Here is a 22,613-nt window from a genome sequence, read left to right as displayed (position 1 = left end):
ATTTGTTGTGTTTTGTTTTTGCATTTGCACTACTTTAATCTATTTAAATAATATTCGTAGTATTTGTACATGATGCAAACCAGTTCGAACTGATGAAAGAGAAAGAAAGATATCGCCTAACGCCGTTTTATTCACACCATGCATGCGTCTGCGCAGTTCTCGTTGTGCCTTCATGTCGTACAGTACGTTAAAATGTCGTCTAGTATGATAAGAAGACAAAGAAAATGACAAAATAACTAGAATTATACTAGTAGCTAGATTTTCTTTCGATTTTAATGCGTAAACATTTTAACTTTATGACATTTTTTATAAATATTGTTGCTATAATTAGTGTTTGATTATAATGTGTAAGCAAAAATAGCGTTATATCAAAAAAAAAATTATATGAAAAATATACGTGGTTCATATTATTTGTTACTGGATTTCCTTGCAGACCAGTGATAATTACAATGAATATTATCCACTTGTAGTACTTTCGGATTCATTAAAATTCTGTTTCAGTTTCGCTTTTTCGTTTTGTCGTGCAAATTTGTATTTTTAAGAGAATCGATGTACATACCGTTGTACGAAACTCAATCCTTATTCCGATGTATCGATGAATGGAATCGATTCTGCCAAAAGGCGATACCAGCCTGTTTATTTTGCCGCGTTTAAAGTGGTGGACTACTTCGCGGTAGCTTCGTGGCTACCACAAGCCAACGTGGACAATCATGTCGATAGTTTAAGCCTGTCAAACGTTTGTAGGTTATGTTTGTGAAATCGATGCTGTTATTGTGAAAAATTAAGTGTAAATTGATCACAGATGAACTATGAATGACAACGATTCGATATATGGGACGACCCTGTCCCAGGAGTCCATGAAAGTGATCGCAGAAAGCATTGGGGTCGGAAATCTTCCTGACGAGGCTGCCAAGGATCTCGCCGAGGATGTAAGCTACAGGCTAAAGGAGATCATTCAGGCAAGTTGCGGTAGTATTCTCTGTTTTCTCCTCTCAATTTACATATATTCAATGAATTTTAAACTCTCCGAAGTCACCACTGAGCTACGTTTTAAAATATTTAATATCGTTTGCCTACTTTTCAATTTTTATTCATCTCATTTCGCTATCTCTGGACATATTTCGTCCTTATTCATCCATGTCGATGTAAAATTTGACTGTATACGAATGTTCGCCACATTTTTCCATTCGTTTTCAGTCACACATTAGTCATATTTTACCTAATTATATTGGTATTGAAAAGGCGTTCACAGTGTAAACATTGTGGATGCACAAGCGTGGTTAGGTTACCATCATGGTGGAGGGATTCAAGAACTGCGAATGTGTACGTACACCACATACGCATACAGCCGTAAAACTCTTGTATCGCAGCAAACATTTTTATTCTTTGTAATAATTTCCCCCTTCTGTCGTCATGACCACCATACACATTTCATGCTCTGCATTCCAATCACGTTATTTTTGGGTACATTTGGCTTTTTATTTTATTATTTATGACTATTTATAATTTCAATACTGTCATATTCAGCTCACTCTTTAATTTCTCTAGCTGTTTTTGCCTACCAAAGGTCTTATTTATTTACTTTTGACCATCGATTAATCTTATTTGGCTATTTCTGAACTAATTGTCATCTATTTATGGCAAACTAATGACAGCTGATTGTTTAGCTGTATTTCAACTGTTTTCAAAATTGTCCCTCATCCTTGTTTAGTTACATTATAATAATGATTTGACTATTTTTTTTACTTCATTTAGTCATACGTAGCCATGCATAAGCATTATTTTTTCCCTCTTTCACAATTTGTTAGTCTGTTTAGGATGTTCTTGAATAGATTTCATCATTTTCTGATATTAATTGAGTTTCTTTGACTCCTCTTGACATTCACTAATCTTAGTCAAATTTTTTTACCTCATTAGTTCTTTCAAATTATTTTTGGACAGATTACGGCCTTCAACGTAGATCCTTTGCCGATAAATAGTTTTATTTCACTATTTTCAATTGTATTTTCATTAAAATTGGCCACCAGTTCTATTTTACAGGTTTTATTTAAACATGTGTTGGTTCACAATTATCCGTTTGCTCATCATGTTTGATTACTTTTTGATGCATTTCGACTGGTTTTAGTGTTGCTTTGGTCATATTTGGTCGATTTCACATTTACTTGCCATAATAAAAGAGATTTTTCTACTTCCTACAATAGACTAATTTCATCACCCACCTTCGTGTTCACTTTTCATATCATCCTTAAATTAACTTCTCAACTACCTATTCAGGATGCAGCAAAATTCATGCACCACAGTAAGCGTCAGAGGATGACTGCACACGACATCGACCATGCATTAAAGATAAAGAACATCGAGCCGACATATGGCTTCTTTGCGCGAGAAAACGTCCCCTTCAGATTCGCATCGGGAGGAGGTAGAGAATTGCACTTTGTCGAGGACAAGGAGATAGACTTGAACGAAGCAGTGTCCAACAGCCAGTCGTGGCCTAAGCTACCGCTCGAAGTAACGTTGCGAGCCCATTGGCTTTGCATTGATGGCGTCCAGCCGACAATCCCAGAAAATCCACCTCCTGTATCCAAGGGTGAATTGAAAAGCCTTATCGGCCATTCACGAATATTTGATCACTTCATGATGCTGTTCATCTGAAAAATAAATTCAAAAAATTTCCAGACGCGCAAAAGGTTGAGAGTGTTGATCCGACAAGCAAGCTCACTGCCAAGGGTCAGAGTGTCGGCATTGGTAAGCCGGGAGGAGGAGGAAAGAGTCAAAAGTTGAGAAACGTTGAGACGGTGCATGTAAAGCAGCTCGCTACCCACGAGCTTAGTGTTGAGCAGCAGCTCTACTACAAGGAGATAACCGAGGCCTGCGTTGGATCGGACGAGGCTCGTAGAGCTGAGGCCCTGCAATCTTTGTCTGCGGATCCTGGTTTGCATGAAATGCTTGCCAGAATGTGCACCTTCATCGCCGAAGGCGTCAGGGTCAATGTGGTGCAAAACAATCTCGCACTTCTCATTTACCTCATGAGAATGGTCAAAGCCCTTCTCGACAATCCCAGCCTTTATCTAGAGAAATACGTGAGTAATTTACCACAAAAAATTTCACAATATAGCGTCAGCGGCTTTCACGATAGTTGAGAATTCAAGGAGATCATGGAAATCACGAAAATCCAGGCTAAACGAATTGTCAAAGAAATTATAGAAATAACTGCAATCTCTTCTTTCTTGATGATTTGTTCCTTGAATTATTTCGAATCTTACTAGCTTTTGTTTCTCGATTTTAACATCAATAGAACTAATTTCAGCTGCACGAGCTGATACCGTCAGTAGCGACGTGCATAGTCTCTCGGCAGCTGTGCATGAGACCTGAAATGGACAATCATTGGGCGCTGAGAGATTTTGCATCACGCCTGATGGCCCAGATCTGCAAGAACTTCAACACGTCGACGAACAATGTGCAGACCAGAGTTACTCGCATGTTTAGTCAGGCGCTGGCTAAGAATAGTCAGGTAAATCAATTCGGGGTAAGAAATTATCAACATCCTTACCTGCGGCTAAGAGGAAACTAACACTTCTATTATCTTCAGACGCCCTTGGCCTCGCTCTACGGGGCGATCGAAGGACTCTCTGAGCTCGGCCCAGAGGTGGTCAAGGCGCTGATCATTCCAAAGATAAAATCCATATCTGAGAGGATCGAGAGCTGCATTGAGGGGCCCGTACTTTCCAGTATTGATAAAAACGGTGCTGGTCATATCAAGACGCTGTTAGTTGTGAGTGGACTTTTAAATTGCTCAAAACTCTCTTCGCAGTTGATTTAAAATTGTGTTGGCTTTTTTAGAAAGTTGTCGCTCCTGTGTTGAAAGGCATGCGTCCGGCTCCGGATTACGTTGAAGAGTACAAACAAGACTTTGGATACGTCGGTCCAGTGCTTTGTGCCGCTGTTGCTAAAGCTCGAATCCAACCTGCGACTCTTACCACCTCCGCAACGGCCTCCACCACTCTCACCACAAACCAGCAACAGGGACCAACCACTGTGGTGACAAAACCGCTCGTTCAATCAGGTAAAATAACATGTTTCACTATTGGGAAGCAAGGGAAATGGCGCAGGATATTATTAATGCTGTGCCAGTTATGCTGAATTTCTTAGAGATGTTTGAAAATCTTGTGGCAATTGACTGACTCTTAGTAATTCTAGGACATCTTCATAGTTTAGGAATCTATGATTCAAAACAGAATAAATTACGCAAATCAGGGTAGTCACTCTATTTGGTAGGTTGAAAACACTGAAATGGTTGGCGACTTTTGTTTTACCTCTAAAAAGAAACGAAAAGTCTGAGGATTTCGTCGAATGTGTTACCGGGTGTATGATTGTTATCACGATGAGCGGCTATCGATGACCGCATCCACACCCGGCGGTGATGTTATTACGGCCTATTTTGGTTTTGAACCTCGTCGACTACCACATATGAAGGGTAAAAGGAAATGAGAGGAACTTGTATTGAAGAGTTGAATGTTTGAGTACATAATTGATTTATTGTAAGAAATGTGGAGAGTACAATGAGAAGACGTGGAAAAGGAGAAAGGGAAGAGACTGGAATTTAGATGTTGGCCGAATGAAAGATTGTTTGAAATTGTGAATATATGAGGGGAAGGATGCAAGAGACTGGGTTCTTGCAGTTTAGCAGTAGAAGGAACATTCCGCATATGGGGTATGGCAACCGAGTCAGTCAGATGATGATAAAAAGAGAATGCAGGGTATAAGGTATAAGGTTCATTACTTTAATTTTTATAGACACAAAAATAATCCATAAAATTACCGTTTTGGATCTGGAGAACCTGAATAAGTAAAAAATCCCCCAATTCAAAATCAGTAGCAACCCTGTTTCGTGAATCCTATTGCCGGGAATCACCAAAATCATGTTACACCTTTCAAAAAATCCTCAGATCTTGTGAGAGATCCAGAACGATCATTTGATATTGACTAAAGTACATACCTTCGGGAATGCGAATTCGTTATGCTCTTTTCTTCTGTTGTTTTGGAATCGTCCGAAACTGTGTATACTCTGAATACGTATTTGAAAATTGTTGAAATTTTTCTAGAACATCTCGGTAGACAGAAAAGGATTGGAACTTATTGAACCCGATTCGTTTCGATGATTTTCCGGTCCGAGTTTCACAAGAAAATTGATCCATGATAAGAAACTCAATGTGAATTAATCGTTCAATTTTTTTGAATATGTGTCTAGGGATTTGATATGTTTCCACTTTCTTACGTGTCAATTACAATAAAATCACTTGGAATGTTCCCGGTGAATTTTTTTGTACGAAAGGATCAAACAGGAATGGATCGAAACGGAATTAGGTATTACAGGTTGAATTGAATTGAAATTGCGTTGTAATTTAAACATAACAGAATGGCGAAGAAACGAACCCGTAGACACGCATTGAAAACGCTAGAACGATTAAATCGGATTGATGTCAGCATAATGCAGTACGTTTACTTGATAATTTGGAATTGGCAGACGCCAAAATAAATTTTTTCTAGTAAAATTGAATCTTTTTTAATTTACTGGGATCCGAATATCCAATCTTCCGAAATTTATTCACTTTACATTTGAGGCTGATCTATGATTCCAGTGCCCGCGGGTAGCCCAGGTCAGCAGGCTCCTAGCAGAACGATGATACTGGGTTCCGGCAGGGGTGGAACAACGCCGACGGGCGGCTGTCAGAAGTTCGTCATACTTCAGTCGAGATCGCAGACACCGACGATGCCGAACGTCGTACAAACACCAGGCCAACAGCAGCAACAGCAGCAGGTCAAGATAACGCAAAATAGTTCTAGTCATCAACAAAAGCAACATCTCCAGGGTAGCACCCCAAAACTGGTGGTGGTTTGCATGCCTAGTAGTAACCAGAACGCCACGACCACTGTGTCTCAGGTACATAGATCAAGTCCATACACCGAATCGCTACCTCATTCTTCTTGGTTTTTTTCCGTTTTTGTTCTCTTGCATCAAGTCGCGTTCTTTTTGTATACTTAGAAACACAATTGACATCAGCTATTAGTATCATCCAGTCTGTTTAATCGCTGAAATTAATGCGCATAGGGGTTAAACTGGGAAGTACATCGATTTTGTTATGTTCTTTACTTATGAACTCATCGTTGAAAAATTTACGATATAGTACCAAAGCAGCATGTACATGTATATGCGTAGTTTATCGACCGAAGGCACAGTGTAGTGAGTAATTGCGAAATTTCAGAGATCTATTCTATTTGTTTTTTTTTTTTCCTTTGCTTTATCGTGTATTCAGATGCTTTGTTTGAAAATTCGATTTCCCGTCCCGTCGAACACGGAAAGATCGAAACGGATTAAAAACAAGTCGTTTCATAAGAATGTTTTCATTTTTTTTTCACGCAACTAAATTAGAAAAAATTTATTCAACATATTCTTTTATTCTTGTTTTTTACAGGCCAGTCTTACTTCTAAACCACAGACAGTCTTTGTTACTCAACAAAGCATCGAAAGATCTCTAAGCCCCACCGACGAGCACGCTTTTCAATAGATTAAATAATATATTTATTAATAAAATTTATACGTATATGTCAATATTTTTTCTAATACCTAATTGTAACGAACAAAGCACAACGTTTTGTCTAGTTGTAACTCAAGTTAGTTTAAAACAAAAAAAAAATTCAATACCAATATCCGTTGTCCTACTTTTCATTCGTTCGCTGTTTTCCAACCGGTAATTAATCAACCTTGGTCATTTCTAACTTCGATAAATTACAAATAAGACTTTGACCTCATTACGATTGAAAATTTTTACAGCTCACCTTGCAGGTTGAGGTTTTTTTGGTTGAACCAGCTGATCGATTCACCGGAAAAAAATAAAAATTCAACTAATACTTCGTCGGTACAGTTTAACACTGGATCCCATAAAACACACGAGGTGACTGTTTTTACCGATCTTTACAATCTTCCGTCAATGGTAATGACTGGGTGGTAGTTTCATCTTCGTTAACGGTATCGTTCGAAGTAGTTGATGCCTTTTTGTGAAATTCTGAACTCCGTAGATACGATGTTTCAGCAATTTCGGAAAGTTTTTCTGCCATTGTCTTGCCAGTTTGTGCAAGCATTTGAAAAAAGTGACCGTTACGATTTTTCAACAGCAAATAAGGATGATCAAACTCCTGCACATCGGATAAAGATGGTAGAAAAAAACAAGGATATTAGTTATTCAACAGTTTGCTTAAAATAATTATTTTGAGACTTGGTTGGACGATGATCACGTACCACGATGCGACCTTCCGCCATGACCAAGACTCGATCATTATCCATTATTGTGTTTAACCGGTGAGCTATCGTCAAGACAGTACAATCAGAAAATCTCCGTCTGATGGTGTCTTGGATAAGGGCATCGGTGCTGGAAGCCAGAAACATAATTACCAAATTGAAATAAACAAGATAACTAATTAAAACGATGACAAATTCGACCTGATCTACACTGACCTACGGTCAATGTTCGCGGTAGCCTCGTCAAGAACGAGCAGTCGATTGTTCCTGAGAATAGCTCTGGCCAAGCAGATTAACTGGCGCTGCCCAACGCTGAAATTAGCGCCACCTCCAGCGACTCGGAAGCCAAGGGATTGTACCGCATTACCGAGTTCAACTTCCCTCAGACTGTCCCATAGAGCGGCGTCCGAGTACTGTTCAAAGGGGTCCAAATTGTAGCGTAGACTCGCTGAGAACAAGATCGGCTCCTGAGGAATGATCGAGATTCGCGGACGCAGCTCGAGCAGTCCGACTGACTTCGTGTCAATCCCGTCTAATCTTATTTCACCTTCAAGACCCTCTCCGGTCAGTCGAAATAGTGCCGAAATGAGCGAAGATTTACCAGCACCTGTTCTTCCCACTATGCCAACTTTCCAGCCAGGGTTTATCTTCACGTTGAGATTCTATAAGGAAGAATGGATTTGATCATGTACTGGGCACGGTGCAGGTATTTCCGGAATGAACACATGAAAAATCTTGAGTCGATGGACAAAACGCGTTGCATACATGACAGTGATTTAAAGAAAATGTTACATAAATTTGTAGCTACAAACATTAGGAAATGTAGAAAAAATGGTCTGAGGAAAAAGTCATCCTTTTATGTAGTTATTAAATACGAGAATGATAAATTCTTTGAATGTCATAAACACATGGCGTGTCAGAATAAAACTGTACCTTCAAGACTGGTGGTTTATTATCGGCATATCTCATGAATACGTTTTTGAAAGTTAAGCCACCATTGGAAGGCCAAGTTACAGGAGGCGGCTTCTCAGTAGTAAACGGTCCCTCCTTGGGTAAGTTCGTATACTGTAAGACTCTTTCTACCGAGGTCATCTGTGAGACCACCTCAGCAGCCTGCCTCACTCCGTATTGAAACCATCCCGTCATGGCCAGGGATTGAGAAATGGCAAGACCGACAGATCCTCCGAGAAAGTTTCCTGAAAATTGGGATTTTCTTAGACTGGATATCACGGTACATGCGGCATGAAATCTACAGGAAACAAACCATCGTCCATAACGATGAACGAAAAGCAAACGCAAGCAACCAAAACTCCTGAGAAAAGGTCGAGGACGAGTCCCAAGACGGATGTTCCCGCAATTGCGAGGTACCAAGCACTGGTATGCACGTCTTGAAGACGGTCGAATTCCTTTTTCAGCATCAATTCCGCTGGTGCACCTCTACTTCGTATCGTTGTTAATCCATCCAGAGTGGAACTTACATGTGAGAACATGGGACTTTTTGCTAGAAGATTCCAAAAAATACCGTTTGAGGTATCTCACAAGTATCACATAATTACTTCCAACCCTTAAGAATGGTAAGAATTCTAAACTAGTAAATCTACTCTCGCGACAATTAATTTGAATTAATGAAGATATATAGCGCTGAGCTTTACCAATGCCTTCGAGCCGTTTGATGTCTTGCGCCGTTTTGAGGTAGTAGAATCGAACTGTGTAGAAGACTCCACCTATGATAATTATGGGGATAATCATCCATGGATTGACCACTGCCACCATGACCAACATTCCTACCATCATAGCCAAGATTTGAATTGCTTCCAGCATCGTTTTTGGCAGCAGCTCATCCATTGTTCCGATGTCCTTTGAGAATCTGTTGAGAATTCTTCCTAGAGGAAGATTTTGATAGACAGAGAGAGCAACAAGAACGATCCAGAAGAGTAATTAAGTGAATCATTCAGAAAATTTCTCTGTGAATGAATTTTTTATATCGGAAGAGACTGAATTTCATTTTAGAAGTGTACAAAGTGTTGATTACGTTGTAAATACATTCTTGCAACATTAAACAACATTTTTGACACCTTGTTATCATATGCAACGTACCGGAAGGATTGTTGTTGAAGAATCTCATGGTGGCTAGTAAAAGATTGGAGAACATAGAATTATGTATATTGTGACTGGCACTAACACACATCTTGACGAAGAGCATGCTGCGCAGTGTAACGAGAATGATGCAGCCGATTACACATCCAGCATAAATGTAAATTGTCACGTCTTGTTTAAGTAGACCGAACTCATCAAACCACTCCGATTGGTATGAAGAATCTCGCTGAATGTTTCCAGTGTCATTATAATGGCTCGTATTGCTGGTATTGTACTTTGCTGATTTCAATGTGATTCTGCGGGCTTCTTGATTGGTCCAGTAAGTTACCCAGTAATCGGTCCCGCTCGCCGCTACTTGCGCTATTACAAAACCTACCGCAATGAGAATCAACGAGCAAATATTACCGCCTGCCAAAAAATAGCTCCAATATACTTGGTTTGACAATTGCCCAGTCTCCATCTCTTCGTCTGCTACATCTCCGGGGTCTTCGATGCTTTTGGCAGCTGCCTTCGGCTCACCATCGCCATTTACAATTGCGACTGGTATTGTCTGGTAATATAATATCAATCATTCATGGGATTCAAATGCAGAATGGTTGATTCCTATCGATTTACAATTACTGACGCAGCTAGTTGATGCCTCAGATACACATTCTACCCGCATTGGAACACGACCTTGATTTGATGAATTTACAGACTACATTTCTGCGATTACCTTCTTGTTTTCTGCGTATTCCTCGCAATTGTTTTCAAGCGAAATGTCATCGTCGGATTCCTCTGACTTCTCGGAAGCTAATACGTGGGGATTAGACTGAATCAGGTCTTCATACGTCCCATGGCACTTGACGGAACCCTACAACCAATCACCAAAGGATGTGGATAACGATGGCAGGGGTTCGGGGTGTTGTGTAAATCAGCTTCTGGATGAAAAAATGTCACAGCTTACGTTATTGAGAACTATGATAGTTTCGGCTTGCTGAAGATATTGTAGTTGATGAGTAACGAGTATTCGAGTTTTCCCCTTCAGGAAGCCGTTTATGCATTCTTCGAATAATTGACGACCTACTCGAGCATCCACAGCACTGAGAGGATCGTCAAACAAGAATATGTCTGCGTCTCTGTAAACGGCTCTGGCTAAATTGATGCGTGCTCTCTGGCCCCCGGACAAAGACGCTCCTCTCTCACCGACAAAGCTCATATCGCCCTGGGGCAATAGTTCGAAGTCTTTGACAAGTGCACAGACTTGTGTCACCTGGGAACATTGTTCGAGGTTCATGAAAGTGTGCGAACATTTGACCACTAATATGCGACATACGTACTTCTTCGTATCGAGTTTTGTCATATGGTTGTCCAAAAAGAATATTCTCACGAATGGAGGCAGAGAAGAGCCAAGGCTCCTGACTGGCATATGAAATACGAATATCGCGACTATTTTTGTTAGTCTTGATACCGTTTTCACTAGTGTAAAACGACAAGCTTCCAGCTCCCACTTTCAACTCCCCTAATATCAGGTGAAGCAGAGATGATTTTCCGGAGCCGACAGGTCCTACAAGAACAGAGAGTGATTGATCTTTCAAATCGATTGATATTTGGCATAAGGTCGGTGGCAGCTGGCCATGAACCCAGTTCGCTGCAACGTTCGATATTTTGATTCCGACGCTATTTTCGGCCCGATGGCTTGGGGTCATCTTCTCCACACAGTGTATTCCATTGTTCGTCGGTGAATTAACATTTTCCGAAGATTTTACCTCCTCCAGAAGTAAAAAATCCTGCAAAAATAAATTGGCATGATAGGGAAAAAAATACCAACAATTCGCCGATCGCGGATCAGTTGTAAAGGGACATGAACATGCAATGTGAAACCAACCGTTAGTCTCTCCAGAGACACAGCAGTCTCGCCAGCCAAGACGACAGCTTGTGGAAAGCAAACAGCGCATGTTACTTGTAGTACACTAAATAGCGTAGCCAATGTGAATGTGATATTTGCAGTAAGAGAGTTTCCGGAAAGTACAAACGCAATCAGTGTTAAGAAAAGAGTGATTCTTTCTGAGAATAACATAATACTCAGATATATTCCTCTGAGGTACGACGTATAACTGATTAGTTTCATCTCCGCCCCTCGAACTTTTGACACTATCAAATCAAACGGCTTTTCCCACGAATACATCTTGATCACCTGTTGATGGAAAATATTGTTTCGTAACGCGTATCTGATGTATACTTATGTAAAAAATAGTCAAACACATGAAAGTGCTACGTGGACTATCAATGATGAATGTGTTGCAATTCTAAACCGAATGGTGAATGCTCGAGGCAATTGTTATGGACGTGTGAATAAATATACACAGTACCTGTATTCCGGAAATCAGCTCACTCATCAGTTGGACTCGCTCATCCGTTTTTTCTGCAATCTTCGACCTCAATTTCGCGCTGATATTGCTCAACGACCCCTGAATAGGTATAGCCTGTATTATCATGGTGACGATACCTGCCAACGCAGCTACACCAACCGATCTCCACATGACGTAACCAATCAAAACCACCTGTAAGCAAGTGATAAATCTGCATAAGACTGACAAAGAGACTTCGTACAACTATTTGCTACCTGAAATGGCATAATCCAAACGAAGTGTGAGAAGATCGGAAGTAAATCGAATCGGGCAACGTCGTTACTGATCAAATTAGCCACTTGTCCTGCAGCCGCGTTATTCATCGCAGCCTGGTCCAGACGTAAAACCTAAAACAAATTGCACTAGTTAATCGAGCGTTCTAAATTCATCAGTGATCCAATGTAACAGTACGACCTTTCTGTATATTAACGAGCAGCATGCGACCCTTGCGCACATCCCGGTCTGCTGAGTGCGGAGATTTGTATGATGAATGACGAAGATGATCCCCAAAGTGACAATAACGAGGTACAAAGCATAGAGGAGAACTTCGTTTCGCGTCGTTTGACGTTCGACCTGATTGAAGTAGTTGATTATCCACCCCTGGAGTATTGGTTGCAGAATACGCAGTATCATCAACTCCCCGAAAAGGAGCAGCCCTTGCATCACGTATGGTACCCAAAGAATCCGAACCAATGCCCACATCAAACTTGGCCTTCGCCTTGGCTGCTTTACTCCATCTTTCCTCAGAAGCAACTCTCTGTCTGCTTTCATCAACTCCTTTTTCCACTCTCTGGTATAAGGAATCATGCACGTGCAATATCACAGACGATTGATTGATGTCCTTGTTTAACTGTGTCAGAAATATTTACCCCTATCTCGCGCTATCTCGAAATCATTGTGAGTTGTCACGAAAAGAAATGTATTATCTGATATGATACCGTAGCCATTCTTTCATTCAATTGCTTTTCTGGCATTTTTCCCGTTTTTCCGAAGCAAAAATCATGCGTTATCAGTTCATGCGTCTACAGTTGTTTCTTGTCTCCCTCGCAACTAATCATATTTTTTTTAATTGCTTACTTGTTTCCTCCGTACAATTTCCCTTTTCCAACTGTTGTGAAACTGACTGATATGAGAAATCATTTTATTTGTACAATTCATTTCATATCATAAAAAGTTTAAAATTCTCGTCAGGTACACACACGTATTTTTTACAGAAATTTCAGATACGCGTCAGATAATCTCTCAAATTGTAAGTCAGATCTGGATGAACTTTGGAATTTCTTAACGATCTGATTTTCTACCTTGAAGCATAATTATTATCATTCTATTCCAAAAATTCAAAAGTTACGTACTTGGCAAAATTTCGAATTTTGTATTTCTGTAACGATTGGAAATATGAGTAAAAAAAAATTCGAAAGCTTTGTGTCGATTTGCGTTAACGAAAGATGCAGTGTTGAATCAATTTAAATTCTCTGATCGCTTACCTTTCAAGGCAATCTCCGAGGTATTCGGATTCATCAGATTTCAACGGGTCATACAGATCTTGCAATTGTAAATTGCGCCTCGCTCCCTTCCAAAAAATTGGAAATGCCCACCTACAATTATTTGTTGAATTATTTTATTTTCGGCACAATCAATCAGTTAATGTATTCATTTCTTTGTTTTACGATCAATCATTGCTTGGGTCGAATTTGCCAATGCACATTGCCCACCCGAAAAACAACAGGCTGAGTAAATTCGAGTTCTCCTCAAGATTCTTCCGATCTCGTCTCTTTTTGCTTGTTTCCATGTTTGAATGTGTTCACTTGACGCCCTTCACTTATTCGCACAAAAGATTCTCGTCTGTCTCTTCAAATCTAATATCCCTACTGGAGAATCATTCTTATTTCTATTCCTACCACGATTCTGTTAATGAAACTGCGGGCATACATTCCCCTTCTCTTGCGTTTAGCTCAATTGATCAGCGTATCACCATCACGGAATACAAGCAATTACAGTCTAATATACGTATATCGCAGATGTTTAAATGTACTCTTACGATGTGCGAAATGGAACCCTGTATGTGCATAGCGCGTGTTATATACGTCCCTTACGGACATCTATTCTCTATTTTCTTCATATATCAGGCATATATGTATTAGTTTATTTCATATATAGACCACACGGCAAATAAGCCGTATATCAGATATCAAATACAAGGTATATTTGATTTGCTGCACAACTCCTCACTTTGTTCTTCCTGATTCTTCGTGACAGGAAGAATTATCGTAAGTCTAACTTAAGTCTTTGACAAACATTACAAGGGATCATAGTAACATAGAGACCACAGAATAGCAATAGTATGAAAATTAAGTATTATAGTTCAATTAAATTGTTACGTTTACAGAAGAATCGGGAGGGATAATCAATGAACATCAATTATGCGCAAAGCATAATATTATTAATATGCATAAAAAGATTCTTAATTGTGAAACAAAGACTATCATACTTAATCACAGCCACGGGTTTGAAGTGTGATGCTTTGAAAAATGGCAAACGTTGAACGCAGCTCGTGTTAGATAAGAAGAAGGTTGCACAGCCACAGTCCTCATTACTTTTCTGTTACCCGCGACTGGGAGGCGGGGACCAATATTAACGTTACGTAACACTTCATTGAAGACGCGGAATTGACCGACAGTCATGGGTTAATTTGGACAACGCTTCGGTGGCATTGGGAATAGTTGTAGGTCCTCAAATTATTGAGCAATGCTATCCAGCTTGTGTGGTGGAAACTAAGGAGCCGGTGACCGTTAGAATAGGCAAGAAAGTTTTTAGGTTCACGTATAATTCTCGTCTTTCAACGTTACTTGAATGCGACGTCGTAGCATTGCTCTTGAACCTCATAGGGATCAGCAGCCATAATCGGATGTAGTGTTGATCACATGATGAGTGAGGGGCGGCGGGGACTACGGAAATTGGGTGATGCAATATGTGGACAACTCCTAAACTTGATAAGCAATGAGAGTGCCTGTAATAAATAGTTGACTGTTCATGCTATGGCTGAACAGAAATGGACGATTTATTCACTGGCAGCGGTGATGACTTCGTTTGATGGCTCCCGGACTCTAATGTTCGGTTGACTGTTATAGTTACGTTCGGAAATCGCCGCAAGTTCATCTGCCACTGTTGTTCCGGTTTGTTGAAGCATTTGCGAAAAGTAACCATTTCGATCTTTCAGCAGCAAATGTGGATGATCGTACTCCTGAGTCACAAATGAAAAGAATCAAGTGGTCTTTATTTTGCTTATTTAGTAGTTTGCGAAGCTGTCTTAAAAATTTACGCACAAGGATTCGGCCTTCTCCCATAACCAAAACTCGGTCACTGTTCATTACCGTGTTCAACCGATGCGCTATTGTCACAACTGTGCATTCTGCAAATCTTCGACTTATGGTGTTCTGAATCAATTTGTCAGTGCTAGAAGATGACGAGATCACGTGTTAGCTTACTGGAATTCGTTGCGATTGGCAAATGAGTTATGCTCAGAGGTGATTATCAATACCGCAGAAGAATTAGCGAAAGAATTTATCATCGTAGGAACAATAAGGACTGACGAATTTCTGAAACATGGAATTTGACAAGATTGACACTTACATAGGATCAATGTTAGCAGTGACTTCGTCAAGCACGAGTAGCTTATTCTCCTTAAGGATGGCTCTGGCCAGGCAGATTAATTGACGTTGGCCAACGCTGAAGTTAGCTCCACCTTCGGCAACTGGAATGTCCAAGGATGAAGTCATATTTTCAAGTTCCACTTCACGGAGGCTGTGCCAAAGCTCGGTGTCTGAGTAATGTCCAAAGGGGTCCAAGTTATAGCGGAGAGTTTCCGAGAATAAAATAGGCTCCTGAGGGATTATCGAGATGCCGCGACGTAGCTCGTGCAGCCCCACTGACCTCGTGTTAATCCCATCTATTATTATTTCACCGTCCGTACCTCCGTCATGTAATCGAAACAATGCCGAAACTAGCGACGATTTACCAGCACCTGTTCTTCCCACTATGCCAACCTTCCAACCAGGTTTTATATCCACGTTCAGGTCCTACGGTTGTACAACCATAAGAAATGAGGATTGAGAAGGTGATGATGACAATGGCACTTCGCGCTGATATTGCGAGCATAATAATTGATTCAAAATATTGTGGCAATTAGCAAAATGCATGTGATTCTGAAAGATAATTGAATTGTGAATTAATTAGAGAGATACAAAGTGTATACGTTAATGATTTGTTTGTCCGTGGTAAGTTTTTTTTATCGATCTAAAGATATTGAACCTGAGATAAAGGGGAAAATACATGTGTCGGAAATGATGAATTCTATAGATAACGTAATGACAGGTTTGAACCAAACGATTACATTCAGTGTACCTTTAAGACAGGTGGTTCATTATCGGCATATCTCATGGTAACGTTCTTAAAGATCAAACCACCATCGGAAGGCCAAGTGGGTGACGGAGGCTGCTCAGTCGTAAACGGTCCCTCCTTAGGCAAGTTTGTATATTGTAATACTCTTTCGACCGATGTCATCTGCGAGATTACTTCAGCAGTCTGCCACATACCATATTGAACCACTCCAGACATCGCCAGAGATTGAGATATAGCAAGTCCCACAGATCCTCCGAGAAAGTTTCCTAGAAACTATAGTCATTGAGCTCTCTCTGTCTGAGTAAGTTTTTTCTCGAATGAATGTCGAGTGTGAATAAAATCTAAGGAATACCAACCGTCGTCCATGAGGATGAATGAAAAGCAAACGCAAGCAATCAAAATCACTGAACAAATATCGAGGGTCAGCCCAAAACCAGAGGCCCCTGCAATAGTAAGGTACGAGGCCCTGGTGTGTTCGTCTTGAAGACGATCAAATTCTTTTCGCAACATTGATTCTACTGCGGTGCCTCGGCTTCGTATTGTCGTTAGCCCATCCAAAGTAGAAGTGACGTGTGAAAACATGGGACTCTTTGCTGGAAATTTGTGAATTTTTTCCAGAAAAGCTGCACGGAAGTCTTGCCAATACATATTTCGTAAGTTTTGGAAAATTCACGGATATGACGATCGTTTATTTTCATTAACACCCCTTCTTTGAATCAAACTGAACAACCGTCCAATCCATAAATCCGTCAAAACTTATAATATAGTCACGGTTGATCATGAGAAAAAATCAATGAGTACATATTTCAGATACACTACACGATCTGTTGGCAGTACGGGCACTCGAAATTGGTGCATCTACCCTCACAGTACATGCTTTCAATTATTATAAAAACTTAATATCAAGAGCTCACCGATCCCCTCGAGTCGTTTGATGTCCTGCGCCGTTTTAAGGTAGTAGAACCGAATCACGTAGAAGATTCCATTGATGATAACTATGGGGATGATCATCCACGGGTTAACCACAGCCACTATCGTAAACATTCCTATCATCATAGTCAAAATTTGAAGTGCTTCCAGCATGGTGTTGGGCAGCAGTTCATCCATCGCACCCATGTCCTTGGAGAATCTATTGAGAATCCTTCCTAGAGAAAAATTTTCAACCGCGGTATAACTGTCAGTAGAGTGAGTACTATATTGGAAAGCGTTTACAAAATTATCAAGTCAGTCGAATATTGATATCAAAGGATAATGGATTTCTTTCAGAAGTCCATGGATTGTCAGACATTTCTAAATGGAATCAAATATCACCAGCTACATTTTAGTACCGATACGATTGGCATACCAGATGGATTAGTATTGAAGAACCGCATAGTAGTTACAAGAATGTTGGCGAACATGGAATTGTGTAGATTGCAGCTGGCATTGACGCACATCTTCATGAAGAGCAAGTGGCGTAGTGTAACGAGGATAATACAGCTGACAATACATCCGGCGTAGATATAAATTGCCACGTCTTGATGCAGCAGTCCGAATTCATCAATCCACTGCGAATGGGATGTCGAGTACAGCAGTGGCTGATTATCGTCAATATTCATGTGACTGCTTGTATTAGAAGTATTGAATCTTTTAGATTGTAGCGTGAATCTGATAGCCTCCTGGTTACTCCAGTACGATACCCAGTAATCGATCCCGGTTGTCGCCACTTGACCGATCACAAAAATTGTCGCGATAAAAATCAACGAGCAGATATTACCACCCGCCAGGAAATAGCTCCAGTATACTTGACTCGACATATTTCCTGTCATTACCTCTTCTTCTGGGATATCTCTGGAGTTTTCAACGGTTTTGAACTCTTCCGCCAGCTGATAATTGCTATTCGTAGCTGTAGGCGTCACCTGAAAAAATCCAGCTCATACTTCTCATTCGTGTACATATATACTTCAGGTAAGAGATGACCTATGTTACCCTACAACTACTAAATGGCCACGAAGGTATTGTGACGTCGACTTAAAGAACCTAAACTTAAAGTACACAATTTTATATAGATAACTATGCATTCCGTGTCCACCTGGATATTTTTTTTAATTTTTCCTAATTCGTCGAGTTCTTTGGACTGCTCAGAAGTTAACAACTGGGATTGCGATTGGACCAGATTTTCGTATGTCCCTTGGCACTTCACCATGCCCTAGAATGAAGAATTGCTTTAGGTATTAGATTTCCACAACTGAAGTCCAGCATGCAATGAGTATCAGTTTCTTGATAAAGCGGAGTAGCTTACCCGATCGAGAACTATAACAGTGTGAGCTTGCTGAAGATATTGTACTTGATGAGTAACGAGTATTCGAGTCTTTTGATCCAGGAAGCCCTTAATGCATTCTTCGAACAAGTGACGAGCCACGCCAGTGTCTACAGCACTGAGAGGATCATCCAGGAGGTAGACATCGGCATCTCTGTAAATAGCTCTAGCCAAATTGATACGGGCTCTCTGGCCCCCGGACAAAGACGCTCCTTTTTCTCCCACACAGCTCAAATCACCTTGGGGAAACTGTTCGAAGTCTTCGACCAGAGCGCAAACTCGTGTCACCTAGGCACATCGCTCAGAATTTATACGTACAATTTACAGGGAGCATTTTACAAGAAACATGATTCACGTACCTCTTGGTATCGACTTTCGTCATACGGCTGGCCGAATAGTATGTTCTCGCGTATGGAGGCAAGGAAAACCCAAGGGTTTTGGCCAGCATATGAAATACGAATATCGTGACTATTTTTAGTAGTCCTGATACCATTTTCAATACAGTAGAACGACACGCTTCCAGCTCCCAGTTTCAACTCCCCTAATATCAGGTGAAGCAGAGATGATTTTCCCGAACCAAACGAACCCACGAGAGCACAGAGTGACTGATTTTTTAAATCCAGCGATATGTGACACAAAGTCGGTGGTATCTGACTATCAATCCAGTTTGCCCCAACGTTGATCATTTGGATTCCAATTCCATTATCGGTTTGATGACCCGATGTCGTGGGTTCTTCCACAGTCTGCACCCCGCAGACCGATGGGATATCGACTGTTTCTAGTGATTTACTTTCGTCCAAAAGTAGAAAGTCCTGTTAAAATAAATTTATGAGTTACTAAAGAATTATGAAGATGAATTGGAAGGCTGAAGAACATACAGTGTGGAACCAACCGTTATTCTCTCCAGAGATACAGCAGTTTCACCAGCCATGAGTACTGCCTTGGGTAAGCATATAGCACACGTGAATTGTAGTACATTGAATAGCGTTGATAATACGAATGTAATATTTGCAGTAAGCGAGTTCCCATTAAGAACGAATACAATCAGTGTTAAGAAAAGAGTGGTTTTTTCCGTGAAGACCGTAATACTCAGATATATTCCCCTGAGGTACGACGTATACCCGACCAGTTTCATCTCCACCGCTCGAACTTTCGATACTATCAACTCAAATGGTTTTTCCCACGCGTACATCTTGACAACCTACCAATTAAAAATATCGTATTAGAGCTGATTTGACTGCTTCATAATTTGGCAACTACAAATTCTAATCGATCTGTCCCATAAAATTATTCTCAAGGTTCCTGTTGTGGAAAGGAGGAGGAACTAACGTCGTACCTGTATTCCAGAAATCAGTTCACTCATCAGTTGTACCCGGTAATCCGTCTTCGCCGCAATCTTCGACCGTAGCTTCCTGCTGACGGTACTCAAGTACCCTTGAAGAGGAATGGTCTGTAACATCATGACGACGATTCCTACTAACGAAGTTGGACCGACGATTTGCCACATTACATATCCAATCAATACGACCTGCAATTGTGTAAAAACTGTAAACATAGTCTGAACTATGCTGCATTCTGACTAGTTGTTACCTGGAATGGCGAGATCCAGACGAAGTGAAAATATGCCGGTAACGAATCGAAACGTGCGACATCATTACTCATCAAATTAGCTATCAAGCCCGCTGCATTGTTCGTCGCATTCTGATCTAACCGTAGAACCTAGAATAAGTTAAACCATTAAAATGGATAGTACTTACATTCACCAGTTACCCGTTTCAGCGTACTACCTTTCTGTATATTAACGAGCAGCATGCAACCCTTGCGCGCATTCCGGTCTGCCGATTCCGAAAATCGGTGTGATGAGTTACGAAGACAACACTGAGAGTGACAACAACCAGATAAACAGAATAGAGGAGAGCATCGTTTTGTGTTATCTGCTCTTCTGCCTGATTGAAGTAGTCGATTATCCAACCCTGGAGTATCGGTTGTAGAACACGCAGTACCATCAGTTGTGCGAAGAGGAGCAGTCCTTGCACCAAATATGGTGCCCAAAGAATCCGAATCAACGTCCACATCAAACTTGGTCTTGGCCTTGGATGATTCCTCTGATTTCTCACCAGACTCCAATTTCGGTTTGCATTCATCAACTCCTTTTTCCACTCTCTAGGTGAAACAAACACATACCATATTAGGAACGGTTCATCATACTCTTATATCATACTTCATCCTAAGTTTCGTTTACTTTTGCACTGTATCTTCAGGAAATTTCGAGTAGGGACATTCATCAATATAATGCTGTAAAAATTTCATCATTGAATGTTCCTTTTGTACGAGTTTTCCATCTGGTTGCAACTGATGAAAAGACCATCTATATACTAGCAATTAGTTGTCTATCAAGAGCCAACTGCAGACATAGATTCAGGTGAATTCACAAACTGACATCATCTATCTTTACAAATAGAGCTGTATGCATTACAAAGACATTCTTCCAATGATAGTCAATAACCGCGTAGCTTGTGGTGAGTCCAATTTCATTGTACTTGATCATTTATACACATCCATTCAACCAGCAGTCTTATTATTTTCCAGCATTTCTTGCTATTGTGCTAATAAAACTCCTGTTTATCTTCATCGCGTTATCATCGTGTCTACAACTATTTTTTATCTACCTAACGACAAGAGGTATGTTTGGCTCCAAATTTATATCTTTCTCCTTTCGGTCTGCAAATTTTCTCACTAATAGCTTGAAGACAATCGGTCTTTAATTTATTTAAATCGGACTAAATATACAATAATTCATAGTAATTTCGAAACATGTACGTCTGAGTGAGTTCTTCTAACGTGAATTTGAAACATCTACTTAAGTTTCTATCAGTTACATGGAATGAAATAATTATAAAGCTTTACGTCGAATCAACGAAAAGATATTTGTTCACTGAATTATTTGGATTTAGCATGGCTCACTTTTCAAGTCGATCGCCGAGGCTCTCGGATGCGTCAGATTTCAAGGGATCGTACAAATCTTCTAACTTCAAATTACGCCTCGCTCCCTCGCGAAAAATCGGAAATGTCCACCTGTGATTGTTGTTGACATTATTTGTTTCCGTAAAATGTAATATTTTTTTCTGTGTTTCAGATATGGCTTGAATTGAATGCGTACTGGTACAATGATTGGGAAGCTTACCCGAAAAACAACAAGCTGAATATATTCGATCTTTCCTCGAGATTCTTCCGGTCGCGTGTCTCGTTATTTGCATGCATTTTTCTGATTTATCCTCTTGACGTAATCATTTGTTGAAAACTGTGCTGCTTAGAATCGTGAGCATCTGGCCGACCACTCAAAAACAGGGAGAATACAGAGTTTTGGGAAAAAATAAACTACAGTACTTGGAAGACATTGATCATAGGAGGACGATAAAGGATGGTCCATAGGGAAAGTTGGCAGATGTTTTGGAAATGGCTAAGAGAAGATCGAAGCCTAACGTGAGATACGCGACTAAGTCACAGAATTATTCTCACTGTCACTCCTGCCCCGAGACTGATAACAAAACTCTCAAGATAAACATCCCTTCCCTGAACTCAGAGTGTTAGTGCACAGCTTTGTACTAACGGTTTTATGTACTTGCAGCTATTTCGTGAGAAGAAAAACAGCGCAGCTTACTTATACCGGTCACCACCGGTTGTTGTGCAGGCACATAGTAGCGTATAGTTTGATCTCATTTCTCTAGTGTCGGTGGTAGTTTCAAGTTATATATACAACTAGCTAAATATAAGCGTAGACTGTAGGCTGTAGACTAAGACGGCGTAGCCGCTTAGAAGCATGGATAGGCTTCAGAGGCGCCCAGGCGTACACAAGAATACTTAGAGTTTAAATTTTGAGTGTGAGACAGAGAAAGAATTACGAGAGATGTTCTTATGATGAAGACAGAATTTGTACTTGACCCGGACACAAAAAACGCGAGGGTGGGCTCAACTCCGAAGGCTGGCAGTACAAGACAAACAACCTACGACCCAAGACGATTACGAAGACGAGTAAAAGACGATCAATTGACGACCACATCGAAATGATTGTATCTGAATTTCCAATAAGATCCGTGTAATTGTACATTTTGTTTAATATTTACGTGTGGGA

At 40.4% G+C, this 22,613-nt stretch overlaps 3 protein-coding genes across 8 annotated transcripts; 1 reads left to right on the top strand and 2 right to left on the bottom strand.

Moving 5' to 3' along the window:
* Nucleotides 1–683: 683 nt before the first annotated feature.
* LOC124183994 (transcription initiation factor TFIID subunit 6) lies at nucleotides 684–6,706 on the top strand. Of its 2 annotated transcripts, none has more exons than XM_046573263.1 (8): nucleotides 684–959; nucleotides 2,275–2,587; nucleotides 2,677–3,080; nucleotides 3,308–3,526; nucleotides 3,590–3,772; nucleotides 3,841–4,063; nucleotides 5,640–5,941; nucleotides 6,474–6,706. In XM_046573263.1, the coding sequence occupies exons 1-8, from the start codon at nucleotides 810–812 to the stop codon at nucleotides 6,564–6,566; spliced, it is 1,887 nt and encodes a 628-aa protein (XP_046429219.1). In that variant the 5' UTR covers nucleotides 684–809; the 3' UTR covers nucleotides 6,567–6,706. The 2 variants fall into 2 exon arrangements, with proteins under 2 accessions (XP_046429219.1, XP_046429220.1); XM_046573264.1 differs by having other exon boundaries at nucleotides 685–959; nucleotides 3,308–3,511.
* On the bottom strand, nucleotides 6,416–13,672 carry LOC124183992 (ATP-binding cassette sub-family C member 4-like). Of its 3 annotated transcripts, XM_046573259.1 has the most exons (17): nucleotides 13,452–13,469; nucleotides 13,269–13,379; nucleotides 12,654–12,907; nucleotides 12,199–12,574; nucleotides 12,000–12,131; nucleotides 11,746–11,937; nucleotides 11,262–11,570; nucleotides 10,714–11,163; nucleotides 10,341–10,646; nucleotides 10,110–10,247; nucleotides 9,395–9,944; nucleotides 8,950–9,180; nucleotides 8,562–8,798; nucleotides 8,231–8,493; nucleotides 7,514–7,959; nucleotides 7,298–7,427; nucleotides 6,416–7,194 (listed from the first exon to the last, which is right to left on the bottom strand). In XM_046573259.1, the coding sequence occupies exons 4-17, from the start codon at nucleotides 12,553–12,555 to the stop codon at nucleotides 6,964–6,966; spliced, it is 3,972 nt and encodes a 1,323-aa protein (XP_046429215.1). In that variant the 5' UTR covers nucleotides 12,556–12,574; nucleotides 12,654–12,907; nucleotides 13,269–13,379; nucleotides 13,452–13,469; the 3' UTR covers nucleotides 6,416–6,963. The 3 variants fall into 3 exon arrangements, with proteins under 3 accessions (XP_046429215.1, XP_046429213.1, XP_046429214.1); XM_046573257.1 differs by lacking the exons at nucleotides 12,654–12,907; nucleotides 13,452–13,469 and adding an exon at nucleotides 13,497–13,672; XM_046573258.1 differs by lacking the exon at nucleotides 12,654–12,907 and having other exon boundaries at nucleotides 13,452–13,472.
* An 845-nt stretch (nucleotides 13,673–14,517) lies between these two features.
* Nucleotides 14,518–22,587, bottom strand: LOC124183993 (ATP-binding cassette subfamily C member 4-like). Of its 3 annotated transcripts, XM_046573260.1 has the most exons (16): nucleotides 21,666–22,587; nucleotides 21,446–21,556; nucleotides 20,269–20,644; nucleotides 20,072–20,200; nucleotides 19,818–20,009; nucleotides 19,374–19,682; nucleotides 18,841–19,293; nucleotides 18,464–18,769; nucleotides 18,254–18,370; nucleotides 17,528–18,080; nucleotides 17,097–17,327; nucleotides 16,539–16,775; nucleotides 16,186–16,448; nucleotides 15,415–15,860; nucleotides 15,108–15,237; nucleotides 14,518–15,025 (listed from the first exon to the last, which is right to left on the bottom strand). In XM_046573260.1, the coding sequence occupies exons 1-16, from the start codon at nucleotides 21,740–21,742 to the stop codon at nucleotides 14,843–14,845; spliced, it is 4,113 nt and encodes a 1,370-aa protein (XP_046429216.1). In that variant the 5' UTR covers nucleotides 21,743–22,587; the 3' UTR covers nucleotides 14,518–14,842. The 3 variants fall into 3 exon arrangements, with proteins under 3 accessions (XP_046429216.1, XP_046429218.1, XP_046429217.1); XM_046573262.1 differs by lacking the exon at nucleotides 16,539–16,775; XM_046573261.1 differs by lacking the exons at nucleotides 21,446–21,556; nucleotides 21,666–22,587 and adding an exon at nucleotides 20,724–20,777.
* Nucleotides 22,588–22,613: the final 26 nt, after the last annotated feature.

Source organism: Neodiprion fabricii, chromosome 5, assembly GCF_021155785.1.
Source record: "Neodiprion fabricii isolate iyNeoFabr1 chromosome 5, iyNeoFabr1.1, whole genome shotgun sequence".
NCBI classification, from domain to species: Eukaryota; Metazoa; Arthropoda; class Insecta; order Hymenoptera; family Diprionidae; genus Neodiprion; species Neodiprion fabricii.
This window is presented reverse-complemented; position numbering and strand designations above follow the sequence as displayed.

Bases quoted from the DNA above. Each gene is read 5' to 3' on its own strand.
- LOC124183994 (XM_046573263.1), top strand. From the start codon at position 810: ATGAATGACAACGATTCGATATATGGGACGACCCTGTCCCAGGAGTCC. The intron at 3,527-3,589 runs GTAAGAAATTAT...TATTATCTTCAG, and splicing joins GTCAGGTAAATCAATTCGGG to ACGCCCTTGGCCTCGCTCTA. The intron at 3,773-3,840 runs GTGAGTGGACTT...TGGCTTTTTTAG, and splicing joins ATATCAAGACGCTGTTAGTT to AAAGTTGTCGCTCCTGTGTT.
- LOC124183992 (XM_046573257.1), bottom strand. From the start codon at position 13,573: ATGGAAACAAGCAAAAAGAGACGAGATCGGAAGAATCTTGAGGAGAAC. The intron at 11,938-11,999 runs GTAGCAAATAGT...ACTTGCTTACAG, and splicing joins TTTGGATTATGCCATTTCAG to GTGGTTTTGATTGGTTACGT. The intron at 11,164-11,261 runs GTTGGTTTCACA...TTATTTTTGCAG, and splicing joins TGTCTCTGGAGAGACTAACG to GATTTTTTACTTCTGGAGGA.
- LOC124183993 (XM_046573260.1), bottom strand. From the start codon at position 21,742: ATGCATGCAAATAACGAGACACGCGACCGGAAGAATCTCGAGGAAAGA. The intron at 21,557-21,665 runs GTAAGCTTCCCA...CAACAATCACAG, and splicing joins TTCAGCTTGTTGTTTTTCGG to GTGGACATTTCCGATTTTTC. The intron at 16,776-17,096 runs GTGAGCTCTTGA...ACAAATTTCCAG, and splicing joins CAAACGACTCGAGGGGATCG to CAAAGAGTCCCATGTTTTCA.